Below are 26,640 nucleotides of genomic sequence, written 5' to 3' on the forward strand. Positions count from 1 at the left end.
TTCCTGAATCACTGTGGTTTTCCTTGTAGCAAGTTTGACAAAACTGAATGGGTGACTAGGCCACTTCAGAGAACAGTTAAGAATCTACCACGTTGGTGTGGAGTCACAAATGGACCAGCCCACGTAAGAACAGCAGGCTCCCTTCCCTAAAGGACATTGGTGAACTGGTCAGGTTTTAACTACAGTCCAATTGCTTCATGATCACTCTTTATTGATACCAGCTTTTTATTTCCAGTATTCTTTTAAACTGTACTCGAATCCTTAAACTGCTATTCTGGGATTTGAACTTGTGTTCACTAGATTTATTACTCCAGGTCATTCGACTGGGGTGTCGGGGGTGTCCTGGCCTAATTTTCCAGGGGCTATGTTTATTGGGTGCCCTAGCAGAGAGCTGACACAAAAATCTGGAGGAATGGCCTGCCTTTGGAGCTCTGTATACTGAGGGGTCTGTACAGATACTGAAAAAAAGCTGAAGGCATAACAGGTATGTGAAAACTTTTCATCTAAGAATGCCAAGCAGCAATCCAAAAGGTTACAATCTCAGCAGTCAGGTCTGAAGCTGTGCTGCAATTTTCTCCAGGATTCTGCACATGGAAATATCTGGGCAATGCCAATGACCTGAGGCAGGAAGACTGTCTCCTCTCAGGCAAAAAGCACCTGAAATGCACTATTGTATACCCAATGGATGGCAATTGAGGAAAATCTCCTCCATGGCCTATATCTATAACCATGTTTGGAATTTTGCCTTTAAGTTTAAGTCCTTGAATGCTTCCCAAATCCATGCCCATCTTCCTAACAACTCCCTGTTGAATCTCTTCAGTCAGGTTTTCGCCCCTGCCACAGCACTGAAACAACTTTAACCAAAGTCACAAACTACATTCTCTGTGATTGTGGTTAATTATCCCTTCTCATCCTCCTCATCATCTCTTTATCTATTGACGTGATTGATCTCTTTTGTTATCCAACTCAGAGTGATTATCTTTACATGGTTCCATTCTTAACTATTCAGTTGTAGCCAGAGCAATGGCAGCAATGGACTCAACTTCCACCTCTGCACCACGATCTCAGAGGTCCTCCAAGGATCTATCCTTGGCCTCCTCCTTTTCCTCATCTACATGCTTTCCCTTGGTAACATCATCTGAAGGTATGGGGTGAGCTTCAACATATATGCTGGCAACATCCAATTCTAACCCTCCACATCATCCAAAACTGCCAGCAATCAGATAGGAACAGAATAATGAAATACAGATATATTTAATGCCTTTACCATGGTAAAAGATGATTAAACAGATCCATAATTTACAATAATAATAGATATACATGCCATATCCTCAGCATGTACTTGATATTCTAAGGTTAATCATTAGACATCATGTTGGGGTCAACGCTTTCAAGTAGTGAATTCAATGAGACCTAGACCCATTTGAACAGGAATCAAAATTTGAACACCAGTCAGAGTCAGGACTTCACATTAAATGAAAATTTGTCAACACTTTTTTCTGCTAGGCTGTAATGCTAGGCATGAAGATGAGGTCACGATTGTCTGTATGCAATTCAATAAATATTGGCCTAAAGCGATTATAGTGAAAGGAAAGCTTCTTAGAGACAAGTTTGAGTAAGACAGAAACTTGTACAACAACAATGTGCACTTATATTGCACCTTAACTTAATAAAACATCATAAGGCTCTTCAACAAAGTGCTTTCAAACAAAGTTTGACAACCAGTCACTCAAGGAGATATTAGGGCAGGTGACCAAAAACCCAGTCAAAGTTTAAGGAGTGCCTTAAAGGACGAATGAGGGGATGCCAGGTTTAGGTAGGAAATTTCAGACTTTAGGTTAGGGCCAAGGCAGCATTGCCGCCAATGGTGGAGAGATTAAAATCGAGGATGCACAAGAGGCCAGAAATGGAAGGGATAAATATCTTGGAGGGTTGTAGGGCTGGAGGAGCTCACAGAGCTAAGGAGCAGTGAGGCCATTGAGGAATTTGAAAACAAGGTTGAAAATTTTAAAATTGAGGCGAAGCTTAATTGGGAGCCTATTTAGGTAATTGAGCACGGGGTGATGGGTCAACATGACTTGATGCGAGTAAGGACATGAGCAGCAAAGTTTTGGATGACCTTATGTTTACAGAGGGTGGAAGATGAGAGGCCAACCAGGAATGCATTGGAATGGTCGAGTCTAGGGTAATAAAGGCATAGATGGGGGTTTCAGCAGCAGATGATCTGAGGCAGGGTCGGTATCAAGTTACATTACTGAAATGGAAATATAAAATCATAGTGATGGCACAGTCATGTAGTCGGAAGCTCATCACAGGGTCAAATACAACATCAAGGTTGAGACCAGTTTGGTCAGCCTCAGGCAGTTGCCAGAGAGAGGGATGGAGTCAGTGGCCAGGAAACAGAGTTTGTGATTGTGGCCAAAGACAATGGCTTTGGTCTTCCCAATATTTAGTTGGAGGAAATTTCTGCTCATCCAGTACTATATATCGGTCAAGCAGTTTGACAATTTAGAGTTGGTGGAGTGGTTGAGAGAGATGGAGATGGGGGATGGTTACTGTACATGTGGAATCTGACATTGTTTTCTTGTCAAGAGGCAGTATATAGATGAGAAATAAGAGGGGCCCAAGAATAGATCCTTGAGGGCCACCAGAGGTAACAATCTGAGAGTGGATTTAGAAGCAATTGCAGCTATTTCTCTGGTCACGACTGGACAGATAAGATTGGAACTGTAATGGCTTCACCAGAACCGTAGAATCCCTGCCTGTGTTTGTTCTTGCAACAGATGGGAGATACATAAAGTAAGGTAGCTAGGCAATTATTTGTAACATGACTTCAGCCAAGGAAGTTTGCAGAACAGTGTAAATTAAATTAATTGCTGATTGGCATACACTGACATGATTAAATGTTATATTGATATAGAGGCTGCTCCCATTGACTTTACCTATTGTTGCACATCACGGTCAAAAGGAACATCATAGCCAGAGGATGCTATCAGATGATGTTACTGAACTAACCTAATGTCCAAGGGTGTTTCCTGTGGTCCATGCCAGGGCGGTTATTAACATGCAGTGTGGTTAATCAACTAAGATCTTATGCAGCATCTCATCAATCATCGCATGATTCTTTTCACGGAGTCCGTTGCTGAAAGGGCTTTCAGCTGCAGTTTGTGATCACCATGTTCATGTTTTACACATTTCTGTGAACTCATCATTGACAAATTCACCTCTATTATCAGTCAGAAACTTCACTGGTGCTCCAAATCTGGTTCCTATCCATTTTTCCATTATTTTGTCTATAATAATCCTTTCGTCCTTCCTAAATATTATTGTAAAAAGACTAAATCTGGTCGCCAGCTCTACAAAATGTAGAATGAAAATATTTCTGTCTTTGTTCCATATTTTGGTCCATGGTAATTACCTCATTAAAGTCACGTGCTAATGAAAGGCTTGAATAGCTCATGTCAGTAGTGCAACAACACTAAGGCCATACATTGTTTCCTGTTTGGTAGGGACGTAACTTGTGTCTACATGTCCACTTTATTCTTCCACTGGTTATTTGTTCAAACACTGGGAACATTGCGGGATAATCGTACCATGACAATAATAGACTAGGTCAGAGAATGTGGAGTCAGGGGACAAATGACAGAATGGATTGCTATCTTGTTTCGAGACAGAAAGCAGAGAGTGGGAATAAAGGATAGTTATTCAGAGTTGAAGAAGGTGGAAAGTGGTATTCCACAAGGATCAGTACTGGGACCACTGCTATTCACAATTTATATTAACGATTTGGACTTTGGAATCAAAAACATGATTTCTAAATCGTGGATGACACCAAATTTGGTGGGGGGTGGTGGTGGCAGGGAATAGTCAATATTGAGAAGGAATGCAAGAAATTACAGGACAATATTAATAAATGCAAAATAGATAAATAATTGACAAAAGAAGTTCAACACAGACAAATGTGAGATGCTACAGTTTATTGGGAAGAATAGTGCATTACTTATTACTTGGAAGATGCAAGACTGGGTGGAGTAGAGGAACAAAGGGATCTTGGAGTACAAATACATTAATCACAGAAGGTCAGTTCACAGGTTAGCAAGCCCATAAAAAAAGCAAACCAAGAACTAGGTTTTATTTCTAAAAGGATGGAATTGAAAAATAGGTGAATTCAAAAGTAATCTTCAAAAATATTATTTCAATGAACGAATGATAAATCGATGGAACAGGAAATGGTGGAAGCTGATGAGTGTTCATTCATTTGAATTTAAATTAGATCTCTTTCAGAAAATAACATTTGGGGATCCAGTTTATGAATAATTTGAGACATGACATGTGGTAAGTGTGGCAGATTGAGAGGAGTAGGTGACTTAAGCACCTATTGTTCCCAAAGGTTTCCACCACTGGGACCTTGTTCCATCTGTGTCTGTTTAGACTACTAATGTAGTAATTATGGTTTTATTTAGTGTGTAATGCACCTTTAAGAATAATACTTATTAAGGAAGATCACATGATCTAGAGTAACCAATAGAAGAGTAGCTCAGGCTACCTCAGCAGTTAGTATAGAGATAGAGTTGGAGTTGAAAGCACACGTGTCGTTGCTGCTGAGTATATTGTAAATAAACTTCATGTTTCCACCTAATAAGTGTCTGCAGATCAATTCTATCATTAATAGAACAACTTGGCCTCCCTACAACAAACTGGCGATGAGGATAAAACAGGATTGAACAGAAGAAATCAAGTTAGAAAGAAATCTGCACTGTACCTCACCCAGTGATTGTAAGTAGCAAGCTCCGTTAGAATTAAAGAAGTTATCCTCTCTTAAAATGCCCCAATTTTGGAAAATTGATCCTTTTGAACCTGTCACAGACAATTGGTCTCAACACATAGAACGCCTCACGTTCTTTTTTCAAGCGAACAAGATTATGGGGGAAGAGAAGAGGCAAGCGATCCTCTTGAGTACTTGCGGGAACAAAACCTACAGTCTGATTCGAAGTTTGATGGGAACCCAGTGCCCCAGATTCGAAGAATTTCGATGAATTGGTGGACCTCGTGAAGGGTCACTTTCAACCAAAGCTCTCAGTCACGATGCAGAAGTTCAGGTTTAATTCGTAAAATAGAGCCCCGAGTGAGACAATTAATTGTGTGCTATGTGGCAAATTTGAAGCAGCTAATGGAACATTGTGAATTTGGTACGACTCTGAACGACATGCTCAGAGATCAATTAGTGTGCAGTGTGAAAGAGGACTCTATACAGAAAATATTATTGTCCGAAGTGAAAATGGATTTCAAGAAGGCACTAGAAATAGCGCTGGCCATGGAAAGCGCAGTAAGAGAGTCAAAAGCAATACAGGGTGCACAAAATGGTGCCGTCCTCCACATTGGGCAGGAAACTTCAGCCGAAAGAGGCGTGAGAAAGCGAGACTCTGTTGAGAAGCGGGAAACAGCCTCTGCTAGCTGGAAAAAACTTAGCAGCGAAATTGAACAATAATTTTAATAGAGGTGGAAACAATCAGTCTTTTAGCGATTGGCAGTTTAAAAAATTCGAATGCTAATATTGTCATAGAATTGGATATATGATGAGGCAGTACAAGGAAAGATTCAAGCAGGCTCATAAACAAAAGAAGAAGCCCAATGAAATCTACAATGTAAAAGAGCCTGAATCAAGAAATTCAGACATTTACTCGTTTAATCTGAAAATTGGAAAGACAGAACCAATTTGTCACTGTGAAAGTAAATGGCAAACCTGTTAGAATGGAAGTGGACACGGGAGCTTCCACTACAGTAATTGGGGAACATGCCTTCAGATATTTCAATAACGGTGAACATCAATTAAGTTTAGAAGAAACAGCTGCCAAGCTAAAAACATATACGGGTGAAGACAGTCAGGTAAAAGGCATAAGCAGAGTAACTCTCCATTATTGACACTAATTGGCAAAGCTACCAGTGATAGTTAAAAGCAAATACTGTGGATGCTGGAAATCTGAAACAAAAACAGAAAATGCTGGAAAAACTCAGCAGGTCTAACAGCATCTGTGGAGAGAAAAAAAACAGTTAACGTTTCGAGTCCGTGTGACTCTTCTTCAGAGCTAAAGAGAATTCTTCAGAGCTAAAAATAATTCTTTGGCTCTGAAGAAGAGTCATACGGACTCGAAACGTTAACTCTGTTTTTTTCTCTCCACAGATGCTGTTAGACCTGCTGAGCTTTTCTACCAGTGTTAGTATTGAGAGGCAGAGGACCAAGCCTTCTAGGGCAAAATTGGCTAAGGGAAATCAACCTTGATTGGCCATTGGGATTCCAAAAGGAAGCTGGAAGTGTTCCTGTTTTGAAAAAGGACTGTATAAGGACTCAACAACCTGAAGAAATGCAGGCTGTCTTAAGTCAAACCTGGAAGAACAGCAGAAGAAACTTGAAGAGACCCTGCTTGATGACAGAGTTTGAGACGAGGTGAGCAACCTTTGAAGGGAAAAAGAAAACCTGTTGAAAGACCTTCACACACTACAAGATTCCCTCAGGTAAAAGTTTGTACCTCTGGAAAAGCATGAAGAGAAACAGAAAGAATTCAGCACTTCTCTGAACAAACTGAAGAATGAGTTAGCAGAGAAGACACAACAATGCTCAATTTTCCAGGAGGCAGCAAACAAAAATGAAAAAGAGACAGAAGAGCTGAAGAATCAGCTAAATGAAGCCAAAGGGACTTGGAAGCGAAAGCCTCAGGAATTTCCAAAAAGCAGACAGATAATGAATTTTGGGAGACTCACCCACTGAACTCAGACAAGTTGAGTTTGCATCCAAGAGAAGTCTGGCCAACAGTGAAGTCAAAAAGAAGGCCGAAATTAAAGTCTGCGCTAATTCTGGCTGCATATGAATACACTTTCGTACATAGGCCTGGCAATCAAATCGCAAATGCCGATACCCTTAGTTGTTTGCCTTTACAAGAAAATGATGACATGTCCCAGTTCCACAGGGACCTGTTTTAATGTTAAATTTCTTCAACAGAAGACATGAAATAACCAGCCAGGGTGGCATCTTATTGTGGGGAGTGATTTCGTCCAAAGGGAAGGGAACCGCTTTTAATTGAACTACACAGTGCCCATCCAGGAATTTCCCGAATGAAGACCATAGCTTTCCTGTAATGACCTGGGATGGATGGCATAATAGAGAGTTTAGTAAAACACTCTGTGCAATGTCAGCAACTGCAAAAGTTGCAACAGCTCCAATATACCCATGGGAGTGGCCTGGTAGATCCTGGGTGTGGTTACACATTAACTACGCTGGACCTTTACTGGGAACAATGTTTCTGCTCATTGTCAATGCCTATTCAAGATGGCTGGACATGTATGAGATGAAGTCATCAAGGTCGGCTGCTTCAATTGAGAAACTATATCAGTTTTGCCATTCACGGACTACCAGAAGTAGTCATTTCCGATAATGGCACAGCATTTACGAGTGCTGAGTTTCAACGTTTATCAGCCTCAACAGTGAAAACTGCACTGTACCGCCCTTCCTCTAGTGGACTGGCCAAAAGGGCGGTTCAAACGTTCAAGGCAGGCATGAAAAAGCTAACTGGCAATTCCTTGGCAACAAACTAGCATGCTTTCTTTTTCATTACAGGACTACCCCTCATACAACAACATATGTCACACCTGTGGAGTTATTGTTGAAATGTCATCTCAGGACGAGATTGAGCTTATTAATGCTGAACTTAGAAGGGAAGGTGGAAAGGAGTCAGGGAAGCCAGAAAACTAGACACGTAGTCCTGAGAGGAAATTTACAGTGAGAGAGATGGTATATGTGAAAAACTTTGGGGAAGGACCAAAGTGGTTACCGGGTGAAATAAGTGCGGTGACTGGACCTCTATCTTACCACATGGAGGTGGGAGGCCGGATCATCTATAAACATGTGGATCATTTAAGGAAGAGAGAGACAAATCACCAAGATTTGGTTCCACCAGTGACCATGACCGGGTCTGCATTTCCTATTGAGAATACTCAACCCAGGACTGACATGTCTGATGTTCCTGTAAGAGTTGAGAATACAGAACTGCAGATGCCCACTGAAGCACCTGATGTTCAGGCAACTCTGGAAAAGGAGGCTCCAGACAAGGAATCAGAAGTTTGTCAGAAAATCACCTGAAAGACTGAACTTGTAAATTCCTTACCCAGTGTAAATATTATGTTGTCTTGAAAAATATGTACTTGTAAATATAATATGTATAGCCGAGTTAAATGGGGAGGAATGTAGTAATTATGGTTTTATTTGGTGTATAATATTCCCTTAAGAATAATACTTGTTAAGGAAGATCACATAATCTGTAGTAGCCAATAGAGGAGAGTAGCTTGGGCTATCTCAGCAGTCAGTGTGGAGCTGGAGTTGAAAGCACACATGTAGTTGCTGCTGAGTATATTGTAAATAAACTTAATGCTTCCACCCAAGAAGTACCTGCAGATCAACTCTATCATTAATAGCACAACTTGGCCACCCTACAAGAAATTGATAAGAGATTGATTGCCATGATTAACCATTAACTCCTTTATGAACAGGATAGCAGAATGTGAACTAGATGGACCACTATATTTTGTCTAGCAATTCTTATGTTCCTAAGTGAGAAAATGCATGCTTGGGAATGGGAAAGGATAATTCATGACAGTAACTGCTGGTAAAATGTTGTCGTAGTCCCTGGCCTTGCCCTTCTGGGTGAGGTTATTGAATTTCTTGTGACGTGCAGCCACATCCCTGGATATTGCTACTGGCTTTTATGGACTTTGGCACCACTTATCAAGCTCTGTACCCCACTATGTGGGTGATTCAAAGCCTATTGCATGGAAAGAGTATGTCTGAGCTACAGCAAGATTTCTATTACTTTACACAAAAGTAGGGGCCTTGCTTTTGCCTTGATAGCTGCCAATCGTCTCTTCAACTATACAGTGAAACTAATGTTCCAAACAGCAATATCCACTTAAAGTTACTGCAGGCTTTAAATTCTGTCCTTCGATGGGGGTTGTGTCTAATTCTTAGGCACTAAGCATGCTGAGAACCTGCAGATCATCCTGGATGTACAGATGGTCTCAGATGTGTACCACATGGGCACATTTTAGCTGCGTGCTGCCTGACTTGCACCCAGAAAGAAGGGGGCAGGGGTGAAAAATCAATCCCTTTTACTTTGTGCCCCACATTAGCTATAATTTTACATACTGCCTCTGGCAGGTTTTACATTAATTTGCTTTTACATTCCTTCATGTAATGAGAGGGCCAGAAAATACAAGAAGGCACTTTATTCGATAGGGATGCAGCAGCACTTCTTTTTACATCTGTTATAATGATGAATGCTGTGTTAAGTATGGATGAGAACCCTTACAAGCACTTATGACTGTTTCAAATAATAATAAGTCGCAGTCAACTGATTAAAAAGAACAAAATGCTTCTGGTATTACCTTAATTCATTTTTAAAGGGCTCAGCAACAGTGATTACAAAACAACAAGACTAAATAACTGGTGTAAGTTTCTCCTGTGCTGGGTAAGATGTTTTAATTAGCACAAAGGCTTTTACAAACCTATTGTGTCCACTGGAAACATTTTGTATGTACCTAATTCTATGCTGCCATGGAATTATGTTTAATTTTGTCTGTTGCATTCTAGATGGTAGATTTTTTTAATACAGTGAAATCCTGTTGGATTAGACAATAAAGTTTCTTATAATGCGAGTTGCATTTATCGAGAAATATCGTACCGATAGACTTCAGAACAGTTTGGAAATTTGTTTAAATATAACCAGATGAATTACTTTAAATTGTATTTGTTTCACACACAAAATGACCAAAAGACAGATGAACTCCGTAAAGTTTTTTTTTGGTCAGTTTTGTGATCAACAATTTGGGAGATTTAGTGCTGGGGAACGAAATGCTTGCCCATTTTGGTCACTTATTGTCAGCATAAAAAATTCCCAATTCTGACGTAACATGGTTGAGATACGGAGCGCGTGTCCCAGCAATGTGTTTTAACTCTAACAGCACTAGAGCACCCCCTACTGCAGCATCATGACATTGTCATTTTCAACAGGAGCCAACCTCGAGGCTTCTCTGAGGGAGATTGAAAATTTGGCGCCAAAATGGTAGCAAGCTTGTGTTTTGCGCCATGCTCACTGGTTTGTAAGAATTGGGTTGAGATTATCTGAACTCATTTCAGTGAAGGGAAACTTTGTGGTCAACCAAAGCCTGGTAAATTCCATGGAATTCCTGACACCCACCGAGTTTTGCTTTATTTGTGCTAGGGATACGGATGACACTGCAGAGCCATATTTTATTCCCCATAAAACAGCAAAATACCGGGGAAGCTGAAAATATGAAACAAAGGCAGAAAATGCTGGAAATAGTCATCAGGTCTGGCAGCAACAGTGGAGGGAGAAACAGAGTTAACCTTTCAGGTTGACAACCTTTCATCAGAACTGATGAACTGAGTTCTGATGAGAAGCCCTTGCCCTGAAACATTAACTCAGTTTCTCTACCCATGGATGCTGCCTGATCTGCTGAGTATTTCTAGCATTTTATGTTTTTTATTTTTATTGCCCACCCCAAGTAGGCCTAAGAAGATGGTGGACCCTCTCCTTGAGCTGCTACAGTCCTTGTACCGATGATGCTCCCATCATGGTGTTAGGTAGGGAATTCGAGGATTTTGATCTAGCAAGAATTAACAAGGCAGGCATAACTTGGAGGTGATGACTTTTCTATAATCCTGTTATTTTGCAGGATACAAAAGGAAATTACTACTGAGCTGAATTTTCTGAACTCTGCCCCCCCTCCCAACCACCACCCCCACCCCATTGAAGAAAATTTGTGCGACTTCAACAGAAGGCTGCGATATTACACTGCTGGCAGCCTTGCCAAGCTGAAGGCTGGACTTACGTCCTTCAGTGGAAGGAAGTCCCACCCTCAAGAGTTGCTGACCAATCTGATTGCTCTTCCAGTCTCAACAGAGCCAGAAGACAGTAGTGGGTGCTGCTGGGACTGAAAGGAGTCCCATGAAGATCGAAGATGGACACCGGATTGAGGTAAGTCCAGGATGCTTTGGTGGTGAGGGATCAGGCACCCCATGGAGGGGGCAAGAGGGGTGAGGCTGCAGATTTCAGAAACCTGGCGAGGAGGCACAAAAGAGGGGTACGATATTAGGGGGTGCCCTGATGTGCAAAGAGTACCCCCCAAAGTAGGTACCCCCTATCCCTTCCCACCCTTTCACCGACTTTGGTGAAAAAGTAGGATGGCTACTTTTGCCTGCCTTCCACTGCCCAGCGTCATATACCAGTGGAGGCAGAATGAGGCCTTTAATTGCTGCTCAGTTGGGCAGTTAAGGGCCTCAATAGGTCTAAGGACTGGCGAGCTGGCTGATGCCTTACCCACCCACTGTATTAGAGGGGTCAGCTTTGAGATGGGCAGTAAGGTGGTGGGCTAGCCACCCGTCCTATTTTACATGCCACCACCACCTCAAATAGGGGTGGGGGTGGGGGGCATAAAAGTACCCCCCAAAAAAAAGTTTCACAAAAAATAGACATTTGAAGTAGCTGATGTCTGCATTATTCTCAAACCAAAGTCCATTGACTTTTTAGAATGTTTTACTGTGTTATTCTGTATTTTAGCCTCCCAGGATAGCCACCACGAATGTATAATTTGAAAACAAAGGTGAGTTTTTAAAAAATATGTGATTTATAACATTAGTTTTTTTGCCTAGGAAACTTGCATCTCTCCCCACCCACACCCCTCCCCCCCAAGCCCCCACTATGCTTCTTTCAAAGATGTATATCAACAGCATGGTAAATTCCATGATGTGCTGTGTGATGGACCATTAGTTTCCAAGAGATACTGAGCAGATATTAGTGCAGCTCTGAAACTAGAGCCACAGCCTGATCGCTTCTCTCCTTATCTGAGCCTGACAGTTGCACAAAATGATGCAGTTTCCCAGTGAGCCTTCTTCTGTTCTTTCTTCACTTTTGCTGACAGCTGTAAATTGACTTGACAATCACTTTAGGAACTAACTTGGCAATTAAGAAACAATGTTTTCTTTCAGTTTAAGCCAACGTTACTCCCTTGGCAAGCAATTTTTTTATCGAAATGTATGAGTCAAGTATGTTTTCATTTATTACAGGTTTTAAAAAGAATCAAGTGCTGAAATATAAAACACATCCGGACAATGGGTTGGATTTTAACTGAGAAAAATTGGGCAGGTGTGGGTCAGGTGGTAGGCATTGTTAAAGTGTCAGTAGCCTGTTCCCAACTCCAACCCGGCCATTTTCAGTTCACTGAGTCTCATTGCCGCGCAGGTTTTGAAATTTAACAACTGTCGTCTGGGTTCCTCGAGCGTCCAAACACCTAGCAGCTTCCTTGAAGCGAGGACTTGGTTTGTTCGAGTGAAGTTCCTTCACATTTACCTCCTGAATCCAGGTGTCTGCCTGAGCAGTCTCCACAATTGATTCCCTTCCCACCAACTCCCTTCCCCCCCCCCCCCCCCCCACTACCCACCTCCCCTGAGGTTTCTGATCCCCTCATCCCGAGGCCTCTGACCTGCTACCCACACCCCCTGAAGACTCCAACTCTCCTTAGAACAGGCGGCCTCGTTGGGTTGCTATCCCCTCCCATTGCCTCTCCCTCTGAGTGCCCCTCCTCCCCTCTGGTTGAGACACCTCCCCACTGTGGCTGCCTCTCACCCCCCCACCCCGCAACGGTTCCCAGTGCAAATTTAGCTGCGTTGTGACCGTCAGCGAATGGTTCTCCACCTGATTGAAGGCCCAGATGTCAATCAAACCCCAACTCAGGGTCAGGAGCCAATTCATTAAGTCACAAACACTCCACATTAAAACTCCACAACATGTGGGCAGCGGGTGGAATCCAATGATGGGTTCCACCAACCTTCTGATTCACCCACTCCCAGTGGGTCAAGTCAGTGAAAATTCTGCTAAATGCAGGTCAGGCAGTGTCTGTGGAGAGAGAAAAACATCTTTGAGTTCTGGTGAAAAGTCACAGATCTGAAACAATAACCGATTTTCTCTCCATAGATGCTGCCTGACCTGCTGAATGTTTCCAGCATTTTCTGTTTTTATTTAAGAGTTCCAGGATCTGCAGTATTTAGGTTCTGTCTCAGAATATGAATGCAATCTAGCAAAAAACATAAAAATGCACTGTAAAAGCTTCTATGGGAAGAATTTTCTCCCCGTCGGGAGCGAAGTTCAGGAGCGGGTACGTGCGAGCGTGCTTCCAATCAGCGCCCCAATTGGGAGGGCGCCGCCATTTTACGTGGGCGGGCCAATTAAGGCCTGCCCAGCGTGACATCTGCCAGGAAGTGTTTTGCGCTCCCTGTATGCAGGGGGGGGCGGTTCCCTAAGCCAGGAGTGCTGCCTCAGGGAGATCAGCGCCAAATTTAAAAATGGTACAAATAGAGAAACGAAATTTCCCTCACATGTCCCCTCATGTGACACTGTCACATGAGTTGGGACATGTCAATCACTTTTAAGTAAACTTTTATTAAATTTTTAAAAACCTACATGAAACCTCATCTCGCCCGTGGATGAGGTTTTATGCTTTTTCTGAAGCCCGTCAGGGCTCCTGGCCTGCCCGCCAACCTTAAGGCCTTAAGGTTGGACGGGCAGGTCCATTAACTAGTCTAATTACTTTTTTAAATGGCCTCAATTGGCCGTTGACAGGTTGGCGGGCGCACAGCTGATTTGGCTGAGCCCCTGCTGACCTGAAAATTGAAATGACGCGTGATGACGTTGGGTGTTCCGCCCGACGTCATCCCAAGTAATTTTACACGTCAGCGAGTGGGCCCGCCCGCCACTCGCTGACCTCAATGTCCTGCTCTATAGGTATGTAAAAAGGAAGTGTTTGGCTAAGACAAATGTGGGTCCATTATAGGCAGAGTCAGGAGAATTCATAATGAGGAATAGAGAAATGGCAGAGAAGCTAAATGATTACTTTGTGTCAGTTTTCACTGAGGAAGATACAGGAAATCTCCCAGACTTAGGGATCCAAGGGACAAGTGAGAATGAGGAGTTGAAGGAAATTAGTATAAGTAAGAAGGTTGTATTGGAGAAATTAATGGGGCTGAAAGTTGATAAGTCCCCGGGACCTGATACTCTCCATCCCAGAGTGTTGAAAGAGGTTGCTATAGAGATAGTGGATGCATTGGTGATCATTTTCCAAAATTCTATAGGTTCTGGAATAGTTCCTGAAGATTGGAAGGTAGCAAATGTCACCCCACTATTTAAGAATGGAGGGAGAGAGAAAACAGGGAACTACAGACCTGTTAGTTTTACATCAGTAGTAGGAAAAATGCTAGAATGTATTATTAAGGATGTGATAAATGGATACTTGGATAATCATGATCTGATTGGGCATAGTCAGCATGGATTTATGAATGGGAAATCATATTTGACAAACTTATTGGAGTTTTTTGAAGATGTTACTAACAAAATTGATAAAGGAGAGTCAATGGACGTACTGTACTTGGATTTTCAGAAGGCTTTTGATAAAGTCCCCCACAGGAGGTTGATTAGCAAAATAAAAGCACATGGGATAGGAGGCAATTTACTGGCATGGATTAAGGATTGGCTAACAGGCAGAAAACAGAGAGTAGGAATAAGTGGGTCATTCTCGCGTTGGCAGGCTGTGACTAGTGGGGTACAGCAAGGATCAGTACTCGGGCTCCAGCTGTTCACAATACATATCAATGATTTGGATGTGGGGACCAAATGTAGTATTTCCAAGTTCACAGATGATACAAAGCTAGGCAGGAATATGTGTTGTGAGGAAGATGTAAAGCGGCTACAGGAGGATTTGGACAGGCTTAGTGAGTGGGCAAGAACATGGCAGATGGAATATAATGTGGAAAAATGTGAGGTTATCCACTTTGGTAGAAAGAACAGATGTTCAGAGTATTTCCTAAAGGAGAAGAGATTAGAAAGTGTAGATGTACAAAGGGACCTGGGTGTCCTTGTCCATAAGTCACTGAAAGCTAACATGCACATGCAGGTGCAGCAGGCAGTTAGGAAGGCTAATGGAATGTTAGCCTTTATCACAAGAGGACTTGAGTAAAGAAGTAATGAAGTCTTGCTTCAATTGTATAGAAGCTTGGTTAGACCGCACCTGGAGTAGTGTGCACAGTTTTGGTCCCCTTACCTCAGAAAAGATATTATTGCCATAGAATGAGTGCAACGAAGGTTCACCAGATTTGTTCTGGGAATGGCGGGACTGTCTTACGAAGAGAGATTGGGGAAACTGGGCCTGTATTCTCTAGAGTTTTGAAGAATGAGAGGTGATCTCATTGAAACCTACAAAACACTTAAAGGAATAGACAGGGTCGATGCAGGTAAGATGTTTTCCCTGGTTGGTGAGTCTAGAACCAGGGGACACAATTTCAAAATAAGGGGGAAGCCATTTAGGACCCAGATGAGGAGAAATTTCTTTACTGAGAGGGTTGTGAATCTTCGGAATTCTCTACCTCAGAGGGCCGTGGAAGCGCAGTCATTGAGTTTGTTTAAGGTAGAGATAGATAGATTTCTGATTAACAATAACATAAAGGGTTATGGGGATAGTATGGGTAAAAGGTATTGAAGTGTTCGATCAGCCATGATCGTATTGAATGGCGGAGCAGGCTCGACGGGCTGAATGGCCTTCTCCTGTTCCTGTGTTCCTAGAAAATTTCTCTAATGGTCTATCTGCAACTCAAAGAGAAAGCCAACCAAAGATTTCATGTGCAATCCTTTGTTAGAACCGGCAAAATCTTCTAAGAAGTGAGTTTTATAAGATTGACGAGGACAAGTCAAGACATGGACAGACAAAGGGGAAATTGGAGAATTATCAGGAGGCCGAGAATGCAAAAACTATAATGCCTATTTTCTTAAAGTGGCTGCTCATGGGCTCAACAATTTCCTAACAGATTTAAAAGAGATGAAAAGAGGCATAAGGTGTTTTACACTACATGAAGGTGACGACAGGAGATACAGATATTTGAAAGGCATTAGAAAACCAAAAAGGGCAGTGTGTAATGGCTAAAATAAAAATGTACATGACATCTAAATAGGTTAAAAAAACTGAAGTCTAAAAATTTCTGCTTTTAATCTTTGGTCTCAGGGGCTGTAGGCTGGTCATGAAGAAGGTTTGCACAGGTCTTCAGAAGTAGTTTTCATTGTCTTGAAAAATCTTGGAAGAAGAGAAATACAGATGAGAGTTTAGTGAATTGCTTTTCAAAGTTAGTGAGAATAAATCAGTATATGTTCAGTAACACTAAGCTGCAATATTCATACGAATCTTTTACTAGTGATTCTTTTTATCTTTAAATTTCAATTTAGTTCTTAAATGTATATTTTGATGTTTGAGACTTGTAAGAAGTGATGATACATGTAGTGACTGTAGGTGAAAATCATACTGAATGATGGATGGTTGAGAGATTACAGGCCAGTCGTCTGATGTCATCAACCACAAAGGCAACTTCAAATTATTTATAATTACCTGATTCTCAGATACATTGTTGTAACATATAAATGCAGAATTTAATGGTTTTATTTTCTTCTGGGTCCATGTTTTGGTATCAGTTGTGGATGCTTATGGTTGATGACTGAGGCCCACATTATTATTGTGGAAGGGCATCCATGCTAAATAGTGAATGTTGTTATCACTACTTTTCTGTTACACACAATTTGCAATTGATTACTGGGAATTAATAGGACATTCAAATCTTAGCAATGTGCTATTTTATAACAATATAGAGATAAACATGCAGAGTTTTAAACAAATACACAATAGAAATGGGATAATAGTATAAAAGTCATTGACGGGTATCTGTGGACTTTAAACCACAGATTCAGTAATAAAGGATAACAACCAGTATCTATATCATTGCCACTGGGAACAAATTAAGATGTAATTCCTATAATAGCACAAATTTTGATAGCATCTGCAACCTGCAGGTGTTTATTTCTTATACAAAGACATTAGTGTACATTTTCAAATCAGTCACCCTCGATAAATGTGTATAATGTGATCATAAGCAATTGCAAACATACTGAATAAATATTAGGCAGGATTTGCATTCTTTAGTGCCTTATCTAGTGTATTGCCAATGGAAACACCCACTAATTTGGATAGAAAGTGCTTGAAATACTCAGCTGTTCAGGCAGCATCTGTGGAGAGACAAACAGTTAAGATTTCCGATCTATGGCAGGATTTTGAGGTTGTCGGGCGGGCAGGCCTGGGAGCTGCCAGGAAACGGTCCATCGCCCGCAATCAGCCCCCGACGGCGATTTCATGCTGGTGGGCCCGCCTAGCGTGAAACGGGACTCTGCACTGGCTGGGAAGGGTCGAGCGGGGGTAGGGGCCTGTCGGCCGCCGGGTCCAATGGTGACCCGGTAGCCAGTTTAAAAATGGCCTAGACAGCCCCTGGAAGGCTACCACAAAAGGGCGTCTCCTGAACGTTCGCAATGGAGTTGAGTACGGCTGGACATAGCAGGTGGGAGGGCAGGTCGGGTGGGCACTCGGCCCCCCGTGTTTCCGATGAGTGCCTCGTTGTCCTCCTGGAGGAGGTGGCTGCCAGAAGAGACATCCTTGTCCCCTGAGGTGGGAGGAGGAGGCCACTGCAGCTCACCAAGAGGGCATGGCAGGAAGTGGCAGCAATGGTGAGCAGCCATGACGTGGTGCGGCACTCCTACATGCCGTGCCGGAAGCGCTTCAATGACCTGCTGCGCTCAGGAAGGGTGAGCACCGTGTTGGCATGGGTCAGTGCGCAGAAGTGTTAAGGTCTGGCCGACACCCCGTGGACCTCGGGTGCTAGAGTCTTAGTGCCAATTGTCAATGATGCCGGAGCTGGCCAAGGGGGTGAGCCCTGGCTGCTTGGACTGAGTGCCTTATGGCTTGAGGGCCACCACTTGGATGTGCCCTGCGAGGTGTTCCTCAGCTGGGGTTTGCCAGGCTGAAATGGCACTGCAGGTAGAGAGTGGACTAATCAAAGCCCCTCTGTTCTATCAGGAGAATACAAGCCATAACCAAGCAGAGAGGGCATGTACAGGCAGAGGGCTGCCCAAACTCCTGCTGCTCAGCAGGTTTGAGCAAGATGCCCTGGAGCTCGAGAGCCAGCACGCTCCACATGCAACCGGGCATGGAGAGGCTGGGGTGCCAGACGGAGGTAAGAGGGCAGTGCACAGAGGTGAGATTTGCAACTTGTGCAATCATTCCAGTGTAGTCTCTTCATTGATGTGAGCCTCGAACCTGGAGTCCTCACTGATCATTGAAAGACAATGGCACCGTGATGCAGATCTTCATTGTCTTACCAGGGTGCCTGGCATGCACAGTGACAATGTGATGACTCTAACTAATGACATGTCCTTGTTCTCCCTTTCAGATTCGCCTGCAGGCTTTCACTCTGCGGACCCCAAAGGGCCACCCCTGATGCCAGACAACCACCGAGCTTCAGATGCACTTGAGTCACACCCGCTTTCTGAAACAGGCACCTGCACCTCGGTGGGCATTAGATTGGCGGCTAATATCTCAGTGCACATTGGTGAGGGCATTTCACACTCGTTTGAGCTGCAGGCGGAGGCGAGAGTGCTCAGGGCACCGGCAGTTGGAGGACTGCTGGGGACCAGGAAGACACTCAGCCGAAGGCTGATGATGAGCCTCTGGAGTCGTGCATTAGGCGGCAGATGCTGGATGTTCAGAGAGATATGCAGGAGGATTCAGCAGAAACCCATGAGGGTATGTGTGCCATGATCTCTGTTATGGAGGAACCCATGCGGATCGTAAGCACAGCGTTGATCTTCATGGCTGAGTGTACTGCCTCCTCCATTGAGAGTGGCGACTCTTATGGAAAGGCAGCTCCAGGAACAGAATCAGGGGTTCCTGGGGTTGCGCTCGGACCTGCAAACCCTCATTTGGGCACTGACCTGTCAGTGCCAGTGTGGGAGATAAATGAGGCACCCATATCCCAGCTTGGTGTCCGTCCATTAATGGTGAGCAGCGAGGTCCAGAGTGACCTCACGTTGACACACGAGCTGCTTGTCATCTCTGTGGGCTCCTCTCAGGGCGCTCTGGATGACGACAGCAGCTCCTCCACCCCTCTGCCAGTGACTGTCGCATCTGATGAGGTTGCGACGACTGGGGAGATGCCAGTCATAGCACTGGCCCCTCCCTCCCAGGCGGGGCCAGCACAGGCTCCACTGGCCAGAGGATGACTGCCAAGGTTATCAAGGCCAACAAGACAGTAGAGTCAGCAGGCTGTCTCTGGTGCCCCCCCCACCCCCCCCCCCCCCCCCACCCCCGGATGGGGGGCACACCAAGACGTGACACTCAGAAACTTAAGTTAAAGTCACCATGAACACAAGAGGAACAGGTCACGGGTGATTTTATGTTAATTTATGTTTACTTTATCTATACTGGTCTGGGAATGAAGACCAGAGAAGGTTATGTAAATTGTTTGGAATTGTCAAAATGAGATAAATTTTGTTTTTGTTGTCATGGCCTGAATATGCTTCACCTTTTTATTTTATTGGTGCAGGGTACGCCAGTATGTAATGCTGGACCTAAGTGGCTCTGAACTTTATTGCACAGGCACTGAGTGCTCTTTGGGTTCAAATGAAAGGGTCCTATTAGATATCCGGGATGGAGGCGGCAGCCCTGGCATGCAGTTGAAGCTGATCTTTGGTAGCCTAGCTGAAGGAGTGTTGGATCAAGGTGTCCCTGGTGTTCCTGCCTCCCTGCAGGTTACCGAGGTTTGGCTCCATGCCCTCAGCATTCTCCTCACTGTGCTCCGCTTCTGACTCACTACTGGATTCATCATCTGTGGCCTGTGCAGCTGCGTCAAGATCCTCTTCCTCCAGTGGGTTCCCCATTGCCAGTGCCAGAGTGTGGAGAGTGCAGCATGCAACCACGATCAGGGGTGCATTATAGTGCTACCCCTGAATGGTCCAGGCATCGGAAATGCGTCTTGAGAAGCCCTATGGTGCTCTCTACCATGCCCTTTTGGAGGCATGACTCATATTATAACGTTTCTCTGCCTCTGTTCTTGGGTGGCAGAGAGGTGTCATGAGCCACCTCTACATACCCTTGTCACCCAGCAGACATCCACCAGTCGGGCTGGAGCACTGAAGAGCCTTGGCACTTGGGAGTGTCACAGGATGTAAGCATCATGGGAGTTATGAGGGTACCTTGCACAGGCTTGCAGAATCTGCATCCTGTGCTCACACTATCTGCACGTTCATGGAGTGGAATCCTTTCCTGTTGACGAAGGCGCCCGGCTGACCCACGTGTGTGCAGTCGAATGCACCCTGGATGCGGGGGAACCCAACACTCGCTGAAAAGCCTCTGGCTTGCTCAGCCTGGCTGGCCTTGTCTGTACAGTAAAGAATAAAAGTCAGTACCTGCTTGAACAGAACTTCTGTCACCAGCTTGACGCAACTGTGGACAGCTGATTGGGAGACTCTACACAGATCCCCCACTGACCCCAGAGGCATAGAAGTTGAAGGCCATTGTGACCTTCAGAGCCACTGGCATGGGGTGTCCACCTACACAGAGGGAGCTGATCTCCGGCCCAATCATCTGACAAATGGAGGTCACGGTCTCCCTTGAGAGACGGAGCCTCCTTTGGCATTGTACATTGGACATATTGAGGTAGCTGCATTGCTACCTGTAAACCCTGGCAGCAGGATAATGGTGTCTTCTGCAGCTGCTTCCACCTTGGACTTCCTGCTGGCCTGCGCCCCTTGTGCCCGTGCCTCTCCTCCCACTGGTTGCTCCTCTGGAATCTGCATTGGGACACCTGGCCTCCCCCTCCCTTCTGTGCCTCTCTTCCTCCTCACAGGAGGTGTCACCAGCAGAGACCAGAACCCCATTACCAGGGTGATGGAAGGCTGTCTGATACCTGGAAGGGTCCACCCGGTCTGAATCTTCCGGTGTCCTTGGAGCCTGAAATGAGGCCTGGAAATGCTAAGAACAAAGCCCTGAACAGAGATAAAGCTGCCTAATATCAATAAGTCACCAGCAACAAACTATGTACCAAACTCCTCACTACTCATTCTGGCAATGCTGCTCACCCCTTTTACCCCACCCATGGATGAGGTTATTGGAAATATCGGCTGGCCGCCTGCCCGTTTTGCCTGTGCGACGAGCGCGAAATTGCATGGGCCATGAAAAATCGATGTCAATTGGACTGCTAGTGGCCTTAAGTGGTCTCTTAATTAATGGCAGACGCGGCTCCGGCACCTGCTTGCGCATGCCGAGTGAAATATTGCACAAGCTTGCAATGATGTCGGGATGCTCACCTGACGTCATTGCGCGCTATTTTCACCTGATCGGGTCAGGCGCCCACCCGCCCGCAGAAAGTAAAATTCAGCCCTATGATCTTACATCTCTGTCGTGATTTCATTTTCTCTATTTCACCTTGTTCACCTTCATTATTTTCTATTTCCCTTCTTGTGTTTGATCAAGTATCTATCAAAACTCGCATTCACGGCCTTTCTCTTTCTCTCTCCACTGATGTTGTCTAAACTGCTGAGTATTTTCAGCATTTTCTGTTTTTATTTTAGTTTTCCAGAATCCACAGTATTTTGCTTTTGTTTTGTCCCACTAGTTTGTAATTTGTTACACTAAAATTGGGCTCTGATTATTTTATTTGGTTGTACGTTCAACTTCCTAGCATTTACACCCAATATGGTGCTCCACTATCCATCTTCTCATATTCAATGGGCTTTCAGGACTGCTAGATTTAAAAAGTCCCATTGTAAGATAATAGGAAGGGTGACCAAAATCATGGTTTGTATGTATTAGTCAGATTCATGTATATGTAATCAAATTATTACATATTTGTTAATCAGCGCCTGGAGTATGTTATTTCAGAACCTGTTACGCACAGGGCCTGCTGCATATAGATCAGAGTATACATTGCATAATGTACCTATGGGCATTCCACCCAGCGTATTGTTTAATAGACACAGAGACCATAAGAGATACTGTATTAAGGAAGCAAAATAGTAAGCAAGGTTTTTCAATAGATTGAAATAGAGTCCTTTCATCTGTGTGTCCTGGGTTTGACACAAGCTCAGGCAAATTAAATGAGATAAGTATCTCATTCTAGCTCACCACCACCTCTCTCAACCTCTCTGCTGTCTCCAAATTGGTGGACTTGCTTGTCTGATATCCTGTACTGGATGAGCATAAATTTCCTCCAATTAAACATTGGGAAAACCAAAGCCAATATCTTCAGTCCCCACCACAAACTCTGTTCCCTAGCAACTGACTTCATTCCTCTCCCTGGCAACTGTCTGAGGCTGAATCAGATTGTCCGCAACCTTGGTGTCATATTTGACCCCAAAATAAGCTTCCAGCCACATATGCATGCCACCACCAAAATCGCCTATTTCCACCTCCATGACATCACCCAACTCTGTTGTTGCCTGAGCACATCTGTTGCTGAAATCTTCATCCACGCTTTCATTACCTTTGGACTTGACTACTCCAACCCACACCTGACCTGACTCCATGTTCCACTCTCCATAAACAGATATCTGCACCCTTCTAATTCTGGCCTCTTGAGGATCCCCAATTTTAATTGCTCCACTACAGGTGACCGTGCCTTCAGCATCAAGGCCCTAAGGTCCAGAATAACCTCCCTAAGCATCCCCACCTGTCTACCTCCCTTTCCTCCTTTAAGACGTTCCTTAGAACTTACCTCTTCCACCAAACTTTTATTCATCTGCCCTAATATTGCCAAATGTGGTGTGGTGTCAAATTTTGCTTTACAACACTCCTATGAAGCGCCTTGGGACATTTTAATACATTAAAGGCACTATATACATACAATCTGTTATGGTTTTATATTTTTGATGGTTGTATGGTTCCAGCTGAATTAAATGTGTCTTCTCAAGACTATTTCTAGAGATCACAGATACACAAGAGGATTTGTTTAGAAAATCAGAGTACAGCCACAGGATTGTAGTGATTCACGTTGCTTTTGTGGTTTATAACATCAGATCAAATTGTATTTTAACTCAAGACAATTGTTAGAATGTTTATACTTTCTCCCCTTCAGTAGGACTCTGCTATTGGGTAATAGCAACCTATTGTTAGGCCTCACTATCAGTGCCATTCCATGAGTAGCAATGGAATTTCTCAAAGACAACCAAAAAAATCTCTCTGCTCTTTCTCCATCCTTATGGGACAACAGCTAAGGCTTGCATGTCAGCTTCACAAGCATGGTTTGGACTGAGAATTCAAAGTATCAGAAAATCACAAGAATGGTCTCCTGTTCCACTCCTACATGGATACTACATTACACAAGCACTACAATGATACCACCATATCACTTTTCATTTTATTTGCCCATCCAATCGCATCAGGAAATGGGCAACTTGCCCAATTTCTCTGTGCAGTTTCAGACATGCCTCCCTAGGCCCATTTAAGTGAGAGTGCATCTCTTAAAGTGAGCTTGCACTCTGTACTCTTACATTTCAATGTTACATTGCTGCTATCATGAAGAGATATTAATGTCTATAATTTTATTGGAAATTATTTTTTAAATGGAATAGTGGGGTGTGTATCTATGGGCAGGATTTTCACCTTGTCGGGCAGGCGCGCGCCTGACCCACTCGAGCATGAAATGACGCGCGTTGACGCGGGCAAGCGTCCCGATGTCAATGCAGTCGCACGATAGTATGGTTGGCAGGTGCAAGCAGGAATTGGCAGCGTGCCTGCTGTCAATCAAAAGGCCTATTAAGACCATTAAAGTATCAATCAACTTAAATTTTTTGCTGCCCATCCAACCTTACGGTTGGCGGGCAGGTGAAAAGGCCAAGCTGCTTTTGCATTTTCTTGGAAACCTCATCCACGGGCGGGGTGAGGTTTCCAACATCAAATAAAAATAAAGTAAAACTTTTAAAATTTCACTTATAACATGCCCCTACTTATGTGATAAAGTCACATAAGGGGACATATTTTATAACATTTTAAAAATCTTTTATTTTTTTTTGATAACTCTTCATCTCCCTGAGGCAGCTCTGTGCCTCAGAAGGATTCTCAAGCGCGCACTTGCACGCATGCGTGAAGTTCATGCTCACCCCACTTGCCCTCCTACCCCCACTTGCCCTCCTCCGCCCCCCACACAGGCAGCGATGAGTGCTGCTGCTCGTGTATCACGCTGGGTGGGCCTTAATTGGCCCGCCAGCATGAAATTGCCTTCCAGCCTCGATCGCGGGCGGCGGTCGGCTTTCCAACCGCCGTCGCCCGTCCCCTCTGAGGTCAAAATTCTGCGCTGTGTGTTTGACTGTGTGTCTTAATTGGATTAAAGCCAGCTAGTCTGGGTCCTTTGATGTACAGTAGTTTTGAGATGTTAATTAGAAAAACATAAGGAGGATAGAAGGTAAAGTGTAAATTTGTATTTGTTGAAGCATTCAAGAGTGGGAGTAAAATCTTGCACGTAGCTAGAAGACGCCAAGCAATGTGTTTATTTTTTTCAGCTTGCTAACTGTTCACAGCACCCACAGGAGCATCCCTGGAACAACCATCAAGCAGGCCTTGATAGAAGTAGTTAAGAGGGTCTGCGCCAGCAGCATCACCCCCCCCAGAACCTGGCTTCAATGGTGGATGTGTTTTAGTGACCTCACAAGCGCAGCATGAATTAAGTGCAACTGTTATTCTCTCTGTCTCTGATGGCAACATAAATACAGTCGATGATCTCCTGATTTTCAAAGAGGCAAGTGGTAAACCATCCTGCCCTTGGCAGCATGAGGTGTGGAAAATTTTAACTCCCCCACCCCATCTGCCCAGGACTCATCAGTCTCCTGCTCGAAACTGGTCGGATGTGGCAGCTGCCCAGGTGAGATAGAGAAGAATGTTGGGCAAAAGACGCTGCCCACTGGAGACCAAAGAAACAAGACCAACACAGAGCTATGTGACTAGTTGGGATGCATGGTCAAGGGAGGAGGAAAGTAAGGGCAAAGTCAGCAAAAACACTTATGCTGTTCCTGACCCTCACAAGGAAAGTTTTAAAACAAGAAGTAAAACCATTATCCTTTTTAAACCTGTCGGGCCTGACTCCTCTTCCAACTAAGTTGGCCAGACATCTTCAAAACCCAATATGCATATTTAAAGAGTATCTGGTGGATAGCTATCTCACAGGTTAAAATAGGAACCTGTGGGAAGACAACGGAATCTCGGTCAATAACTCCCACGACTGATTTTATGGGGCGGGCAGAGTTACAATTACCTCTTGTATTACTTTTTCAGTAGAGTCATCTTAATAGGATTCCTCTTGATCAGCAAATGCTATAACTGTTTATCCTACTAAGAAATCAGTACTAACAGTATGTATAATGATAATAACAAAAAAACTGCGGATGCTGGAAATCCAAAACAAAAAATAAAAAATACCTGGAAAAACTCAGCAGGTCTGGCAGCATCAGCGGAGAAGAGTACAGTTGATGTTTTGAGTCCTCATGATTCTTCAACAGAACTAAGTAAAAATAGGAGAGGGGTGAAATATAAGCTGGTTTAAGGCAGTGGGGGGGGGGGGGGGGGGGGAAGAAGGGGGGCGGTGGTTGTTGGGACAAGCAAGCAGTGATAGGAGCAGATAATCAAAAGATGTCACAGACAAAAGAACAAAGAGGTGTTGAAGGTGGTGATATTATCTAAAAGAATGTGCTAATTAAGAATGGATGGCAGGACACACAAAGTACAGCTCTAGTGGGGGTGGGGTGAAATAAGACTAAAAGGTCATAAAAGGTATAGATAAATGATCAGTGGAATACATTAAAAATAATGGAAATAGGTGGGAAAAGAAAAATCTATATAAATTATTGGAAAAAACAAGGAGGAGGGGGAAGAAACGGAAAGGGGGTGGGGATGGAGGAGGGAGTTTAAGATCTAAAATTGTTGAACTCAATATTCAGTCCGGAAGGCTGTAAAGTCGGAAGATGAGGTGCTGTTCCTCCAGTTTGCGCTGAGCTTCACTGGAACAATGCAACAAGCCAAGGACAGACATGTGGGCAAGAGAGCAGGGTGGAGTGTTAAAATGGCAAGTGACAGGGAGGTCTGGGTGATGCTTGCAGACAGACCGAAGGTGTTCTGCAAAGCGGTCACCCAGTCTGCGTTTGGTCTCTCCAATGTATAGGAGACCGCATTGGGAGCAGCGAATGCAGTAGACTAAATTGAGGGAAGTGCAAGTGAAGTGCTGCTTCACTTGAAAGGAGTGTTTGGGCCCTTGGATGGTGAGGAGGGGGAAAGTAAAGGGACAGGTGTTGCACCTTCTGCGGTTGCATGGGAAGATGCCGTGGGAGGGGGTTGAGGTGTAGGGGGTGATGGACGAGTGGACCAGGGTGTCACGGAGGGAACGATCCCTACGGAATGCCGTCGGGGGGGGTGAAGGGAAGATGTGTTTGGTGGTGGCATCATGCTGGAGTTGGCGGAGGATGATCCTTTGAATGCAGAGGCTGGTGGGGTGATAATTGAGGACAAGGGGGACCCTATCATGTTTCTGGGAGGGCGGAGAAGGCGTGAGGGCAGATGCGCGGGAGATGGGCTGGACACGGTTGAGGGCCCTGTCAACTACTGTGGGTGGAAAACCTCGGTTAAGGAAGAAGGAGGACATGTCAGAGGAACTGTTTTTGAAGGTAGCATCAT

General features: G+C 44.2%; 1 protein-coding gene across 2 annotated transcripts in view; it reads left to right on the forward strand.

Moving 5' to 3' along the window:
* Positions 1-319: 319 nt before the first annotated feature.
* Positions 320-26,640, forward strand: part of LOC144687758 (cytosolic arginine sensor for mTORC1 subunit 2-like) — a 128,260-nt gene continuing 101,939 nt past the window's right edge. The window contains exons 1-2 of one of the 2 annotated variants that reach the window (XM_078554240.1): positions 320-484; positions 10,744-11,045. In XM_078554240.1, coding sequence (XP_078410366.1) covers positions 11,029-11,045 — 17 coding nt within the window. In that variant the 5' untranslated portion in view covers positions 320-484; positions 10,744-11,028. The remainder of the gene's footprint in view (positions 485-10,743; positions 11,046-26,640) is intronic. The other variant, XM_078554242.1, reaches the window with a different exon arrangement.

This window comes from Cetorhinus maximus, chromosome 12 (genome assembly GCF_964194155.1).
Source record: "Cetorhinus maximus chromosome 12, sCetMax3.hap1.1, whole genome shotgun sequence".
In the NCBI taxonomy this organism is placed as follows: domain Eukaryota; kingdom Metazoa; phylum Chordata; class Chondrichthyes; order Lamniformes; family Cetorhinidae; genus Cetorhinus; species Cetorhinus maximus.